General features: G+C 33.3%; 1 protein-coding gene across 2 annotated transcripts; it reads right to left on the reverse strand.

Annotated features, from left to right (window-relative positions):
- Positions 1 to 1,085: 1,085 nt before the first annotated feature.
- LOC123215548 (protein DETOXIFICATION 27-like) lies at positions 1,086 to 6,329 on the reverse strand. 2 transcript variants are annotated; one of them, XM_044635698.1, is made up of 8 exons: positions 5,878 to 6,325; positions 5,254 to 5,795; positions 5,032 to 5,118; positions 4,709 to 4,765; positions 2,998 to 3,236; positions 2,781 to 2,899; positions 2,463 to 2,552; positions 1,086 to 1,288 (listed from the first exon to the last, which is right to left on the reverse strand). In XM_044635698.1, the coding sequence occupies exons 1-8, from the start codon at positions 6,175 to 6,177 to the stop codon at positions 1,241 to 1,243; spliced, it is 1,482 nt and encodes a 493-aa protein (XP_044491633.1). In that variant the 5' UTR covers positions 6,178 to 6,325; the 3' UTR covers positions 1,086 to 1,240. The 2 variants fall into 2 exon arrangements, with proteins under 2 accessions (XP_044491633.1, XP_044491638.1); XM_044635703.1 differs by lacking the exon at positions 2,998 to 3,236 and having other exon boundaries at positions 5,878 to 6,329.
- Between the last annotated feature and the right edge of the window lie 212 nt (positions 6,330 to 6,541).

The raw sequence follows: 6,541 nt of genomic DNA on the forward strand, positions 1-6,541 counted from the left end.
CAATTATTTTCGTTGGGAAACACTTTGTCTTTGTTGACAGTTGGCCTTCAATTTCAAGATCCTTCATCGACAGCTTCCTTCATCATTGTCCGCCCTTCGTGTTTAGCCTTCGTCACCATCGTTTGTAGAGAAAGAGTGGCGACTATCAGTTGGAAAGGGCATTGGAGAGAAGGAAGGAAAATATAAACCCTAGGAGGGAAAAGCTGAGTTTTCAAAACTTAGGGCAAAGGAAAATTGTTAATTTTTAAAACTAAAGGAGAAAAATGAGATGAATTTTTAATTTCTTTATATATTTTTTTACATAATGGTTATACCCTTGACTCTAATAGAGAAATTTAAAAGAATAATGAATATTTAGGTTTTCAATAGTTAATAGATGAAAGATTAGGTTTGCATTAAACCTTGGGTGGGAAATAGTCATTTGGCCTAATTATGTAAAGGAGCATTCAATATTTTTACACAGTAACTTACCAAAAAAAAAATTATTTTTACTTAGTAAGCTACATGATAGTGACATTCTCGCAAAACGTTTTGAATGCAGCTCAATTTTCTTGTCTTCAGTATAAATTGACCGTTGTATCATCTCCTTTACAAATTGAGGGAGATCGAGGAAAATGCAAAAGTTTTGGTGGAAGAGCCTGAAGTCATGGTGGAAAGTTGTTTGTGTGCCGCTAAATGATGAATTATTGTTGTGTTATAATAATTATTGCAATATTATAAGAAAAGAAAGAGCTATAGATGTGATGCTGTGATCAGGCTGATTATTATTATTATTATTATTATTTTGTAAAAAAAAATTACCATCCGAATTAGATTATCATATTGAGAATAAATCAATCACACATAACAAAATAAACTCTATATACAGCCATTGAAGTAAACAAGACAGCGGAAGCAGCACTAGCTGCCAGAAAGTCCTGTTAGTTGCTATGTGGATTACAGTTGTGAAAGTATTACTTAGGTTTCTGTTTTCCCCTCTCGCTGTATATAAACTGTTTGTGAAGGACAAAATTTTTCTACTATTTCATTTGATAATTTGCACGAAAAATAATTTTCCCTTCCTTAGACAAATGACATTAAAAACGTAGAGAAAATTTTGTAATTTCATACAATAGACAATACGTTCGCAGATTTGGCAATCTGAGGCCAATCAAAATTTAGCAGGTGGAGCCTTGCCATTACAATCACTTGGGAGTCCATTCCTTTTATTCAACTAAGTAAATCTGATGTTCTTATTTAATTACATCGTTTCTGACCATTTCCTCACATGAAGCCTTGCTTTCTCGGCCTGCAATTCCCACGACAAAAAAAAGTTATGTATGATCCAAATTTTCTTATCATAATCTAAATTTTGCCTCAACTTTTAGACCAAATTTATTAACGTTAAATAATATAACTTAATTAAAAAATATTTGAATGTTTAATCATATGCATTATTGATATTTCATGAAGTTAATTTTCTATGAAAGCCTTCAAATGTTAAGATTAATTAAATTGATTTGTGATTTCAAAATGATTATTAAAACAAGGTCAAAGGACTATTTCCCACCTAAGTTTTAACTCAATCTCAATTTAAAAACATATTCGCAACAATTCAAAAAGCTAAACACCTACCCATAACCTAACTACTGTTAAATTTTCCTATTAAAGGACTCCCCTCTAAACCCAAAGCCATCATCGTCCCTTCTATGAGCAATCCTTCATCCAGATCGAACGAATCCAAACAACACCTTCATCGCATCGTCTAGACAAAGCATTGGTCCAACACACTTCGTCTAAACAACCTGATGAAAGCATCATCCAGACGAATCATTTGGATTTGCCTAATCCAAACAATTCTAGACGAAGGTTTGCTCTTGGAAGGGATGGTGATGGCTTTGGGTTTAAAGGAGAGTCGCCAGTGGCAGGAGATAGTCATCGGAGAGTCGTTGAAAATAAACCCTAGGTTTTATGGGGGAAAATGTTACATTTTAAAGTTGAACAATTTTAGGCAAAGGTGAAATTGTTAATTTTTAAAATATAGGAGAAAAAATATAATGAATTTTATATTTTTTTAATATTAATAGTAAAATGATAATTTTACTCTTGTCTCTAATAAAAATTTTTTATAGTAGTTGGGTTATGAGTAGGCATTTGAGTTTTTGAATTATCACGAGTGTGCTTTTGAGATTAAACTAAAACTTGGGTGGGAAACAGTCCTTTGACCTTAGAACAAATAAGTCAAAAGATTGAAATTAGGTTGCTTAATATTTATAATAATACTATATATATAAACTTATATTTACAAATTGAGATGGTAACATCTAATTGAATGATTTTAAAATATAAAAATAAATACTCATATTACTTAATCACAAATTAATATCTCAGTTTGTATAATTTATTTTTAGGTATAGTTTATTCTAATATGTATATGTGATAAAACAAAATGGATAGTAAAAAATGTAGAGATTTTAAATTACCTCTTTATCCCAGTCGCACCTCACAGTTATTATGACGAGTATCAAGGTTTGAATCGCTGTCCCTCCAAAAATCATCCCAGCCCAAATTCCCTGTATTTGCATTCAATAACAATTTGATATGCTTGTATTTATACAAAATATAATTTTGAAACCTTGTTCACCAATGTCAATAATTTTAAAATTTAATTTCACTTAAGAAAATTATGCACGATGTTATAAGCTTGAATTCATAATGTAAAAGCGCTGAGTTGGCATGCCAGAAAAAGATTATAAGAGCAAAATGTACCACAATTCCACAAAGAAAATCAGTAAACATACCATGACACCTTGTTGAAAGCCCCATCCCATCACAAATCCAAGAGGCACTCCAATTAGATAGTAACAGCCCAAGTTTATATAAGCCACAGATGATTGCCATCCTGATCCTACAGCCACCCCTATATATAAGAGTAAAAAATTAAAAATTATTCTCTTCAAAGAATAAGAATGATTATATATATAAATAGAAACACTAGAAGAATATTTATGAGTTAACCTGAGAGAATTGGTTGAACACTGTTGAGTAGAATAGTGAATGCTAATAGAATTGATAGTTTGTTTACTGCTTTTAAGACAGGAACACTTGAAGTGAATATCAAAGCAAGCTCATTGTGAAAGATCATTATCAGTAGCCAAAACAAGAGGCCAATAACGACGGATGTCACTACTGCTACCGTTGTAGCAAATTTGGCTCCTTTTCCATTCCCAGCCCCAAGCTCATTCGCAACTCGCACTCTTTAGTATTACATCAACACAAAAACATCAATTAATCCAGCTTCCACCAGTATAACTATATAACTGAAATGGTATCAATCTATATATGTCTCACTGTAACAAACATCTATCTGTGTCCTATAGAAAACAATACCCTGATTTCGAAATTTGTTTTGTACACCTTAACAGAAGGCGTTTGTATCTTTAGAACGTTTTGCTCTAACCTAGAAGTTCTTCAAATATAAATCATTCATGCTTTATAAATATTAATTGTGCCTAATATATTAACATATATGCTAATTAACATGAATTCACGTGTGAAATCAAGAGCAGTTGTCATCAATTTGCTAACTAATCATATAGTTTTCAACCACCAAGTTGTCCCTAGTTCAATGAACTATAGAAAGAAAGAAAAAATCAAATGGGTGACGACATTGATGACGAGAAACTTAAAATTGTTTTACAAGAAAATTAGAATCCCACCCAGGGCAGTAAACGACATCTGGGTCACTACCAAGACTTCAACTTCAGTATTATTTTCTTCTTCAATAATGGCAAAAATTAAAGAGGAATCAAATGAAATACTTGATGATTTACACTGAATGGGGCAGTTTGCCTGAGTTTCTTCTTCAATACTTTCAATAAAATACAAATACTAAATACAAATTTATACACAAATAATAATATATCATTATATGATTAAATAATTTTTAATTAAAAATAAAATAATATATAATTATATAATTATATATTACTATTTATGCACATAATGTTACTCCAATAAAATACACTTATACAAGTACATCTGTTTTATTGACCCAAATTATTATAAACATGTCTAATTTACGTGAACTAATAAAGCAAGTATTTTTTTTTCTTGTTTTTCTTGTTGTTAATGGAAAGAACAACGTGGTAAGTACAAAATAGAAACATCAGCCACCAATCTCGACCTTTAAAATGTCTTGAGTCGATGGTTGGCTCCAGACGTAATAATGTTTGTTTTAAGTCAGTGTTGTCTAAATTCTAAGTAGGATTGATGCTGAATGATATTGACATGTATGTCATTTATGCAAATTGATGACTTAAAAGACAAATTTTCTGTTAGCCGGAATGCTAGACTACCCACAGGAAAATAAGAAGTTTGTTTAGACGTGGCAAGTTCATTGACACCATATATTTGTTTATCTATATGTCTGATTAAGGCGCTATCTAGCCACACAGGAGCATTCGAACGTTCACGTTGCATCATAATTGAGCAATCAATCGAAGTTAAAACTGAAACGTGCTGATGGCCCAGAAGTGACAAGCACATCCACCAACTCCTAATCAAATCATTTACAGATTCGTGCTTTCAAATCAAGTGACATGTATAAGGAGGAGGTTTTAGATTTCCATGTAGTGGCATGATAAGTCATAAGTGGGCCCTCGGGCATGGCTCCACTGTGGAGTTTATAAGATTATTGAAAGAAAAGAAAGGAAACCTGAGGTCTTACCCGGCTCCAGCGAAGAATGCAAATGGAATCATCATCTCCCATCCATTGATTGCCATACTGACAAAAGAAATAAAAATAATATTGGTCCACAAATCAAACATAAAGTTGTCATTCAGTAAGAGTTTGTGTACATGACAAAAACGGAACCACGAGAGGAGATACAGTAATTAACTATTTATTTGGATGAGATGTCAATTTGTCTCCAAGCAAATATTAAAAATAAAAAGGTAAAAATGATTGAAACCTCCATATAAGGTTCAAATAAAGAAAGTTCATAATCAATTGATTATTACAAAAAAATTTAAAAAAAAAAAAAACCATACCAAATTGATAAAGCATCAACAGCGATCTCTGCATTCTTCAGATTTCCAGTCATCAGTATCAATATTCTATAGTACCAATTCTCCAAGCTGTAAGTATTATAAATTACAAGACATAATCATCAATTGACAAGATTATTGAAAAAGAATTCCGAAATTATTAACAATCAGGAAACTCCACAAGAAAAATGAAAATTTGGGTTGCAGATTGAGAGAGAGAGTTACCATAGCATTACACCAGAAGCAGCAGAGAGTTTAACAAACTCCCAAAGACCAGAAAAGGCTTCAATGGATAAACCATTCCAACTGAGAGGACAGCCACCACAACAAGCATAACCAAAGAGACCAATAGTCAAAACCCACCAGGAAAAATTCAAAGTAACAGCTGTACCAATCACACCCAGTTCCATCCCGTATACAAATAGCCAGCTCACAATTATATGAACCAATAAGGCCACCAACGACACCCAGGCAATCACCATAGTTTTAAGCTGGCTTTGCAAGAATCTCTGTAAAGGAAATTGAAACGCAAAGCTGAAATGAAGAGGTATCATCCACATAGCAACCACCCCAGATAGCTCTGCAACATCCTTTGGCTGCCCCAACACCTTTAAGAAAGGTGAGGCAAATAGATACAAAGGCAAAAGCAAAACACAACACAAGAATAGCACGATCCATGAACGTTGCATATACACACCCAACATGCAATACTTTTTTGCGCCATAAGCTTGTCCACATAGTGTTTCTAGTGCACTTGCCATTCCCAACTGGTGAAGAAATTAAACCATAAGCACATACAAATAATTAAGCAAGAAACAAAGACTTTGTATTGGAAGGTTTAGAGGGTACCAAGAGACCAAAGTCGAAACCAACTATGACATTATTGGAAATGGATATAGCAGCGAGCTCAAGATCACCCAAATGACCTGCAAAAGATTGGGTGATGACAAGCATAGAGTAGGAGGCGAGGCGGCTGAAGATGGCTGGACCAATTATATACCATAACTTCTTTGATTCAATCCAAAACCTTGTTTTAAAATCTTGATCTTCATAATTATTTTGTTCATCTTTGGAGTCGACAGGTGAAGATGATGATAAATGTTCTAACAAAGGAACCTTTGTTTCTTCTAATGTACCGTAACTAGGCATGCTCGCAAGCCTCTCCTATGTCTAAGCTATTTCTTGGGATTTCATATAACTGAGAAATGTTATGTTACTTTGGCTTATGAGTAGTATAAATGTAGCTGACCATCACGTGATTTTATCACCTATTCTACTAATTTTGGAGCAAAGATATTGAGCCACTTGTCTTCTTTAATTGTAGATTTAAAGTAGCTAGCTGTTGACCCCTTTCACTATCGGAATCAGACGAATCCTTGTGCGGCAAGGAAGCAAACACTGCTAAATCATATGCTATACACAAGTCGTCACTGCTCACAGTAGCTCATTTGTCTGTAGATCTTTGCATCCACCGTACTGTTATCTAGATAAACATAATAATTTCGAGAACATG

The sequence above is a fragment of the Mangifera indica genome, chromosome 1, assembly GCF_011075055.1.
Source record: "Mangifera indica cultivar Alphonso chromosome 1, CATAS_Mindica_2.1, whole genome shotgun sequence".
NCBI classification, from domain to species: Eukaryota; Viridiplantae; Streptophyta; class Magnoliopsida; order Sapindales; family Anacardiaceae; genus Mangifera; species Mangifera indica.

Excerpts from the sequence above, each read along its gene's own strand:
- LOC123215548 (XM_044635698.1), bottom strand. The coding sequence starts at position 6,177 with ATGCCTAGTTACGGTACATTAGAAGAAACAAAGGTTCCTTTGTTAGAA. Across the intron at positions 5,796-5,877 it reads GTTTCGACTTTGGTCTCTTG|TTGGGAATGGCAAGTGCACT; the intron begins GTACCCTCTAAA and ends TTTCTTCACCAG. Across the intron at positions 3,237-4,708 it reads GCATTCTTCGCTGGAGCCGG|AGTGCGAGTTGCGAATGAGC; the intron begins GTAAGACCTCAG and ends GTAATACTAAAG.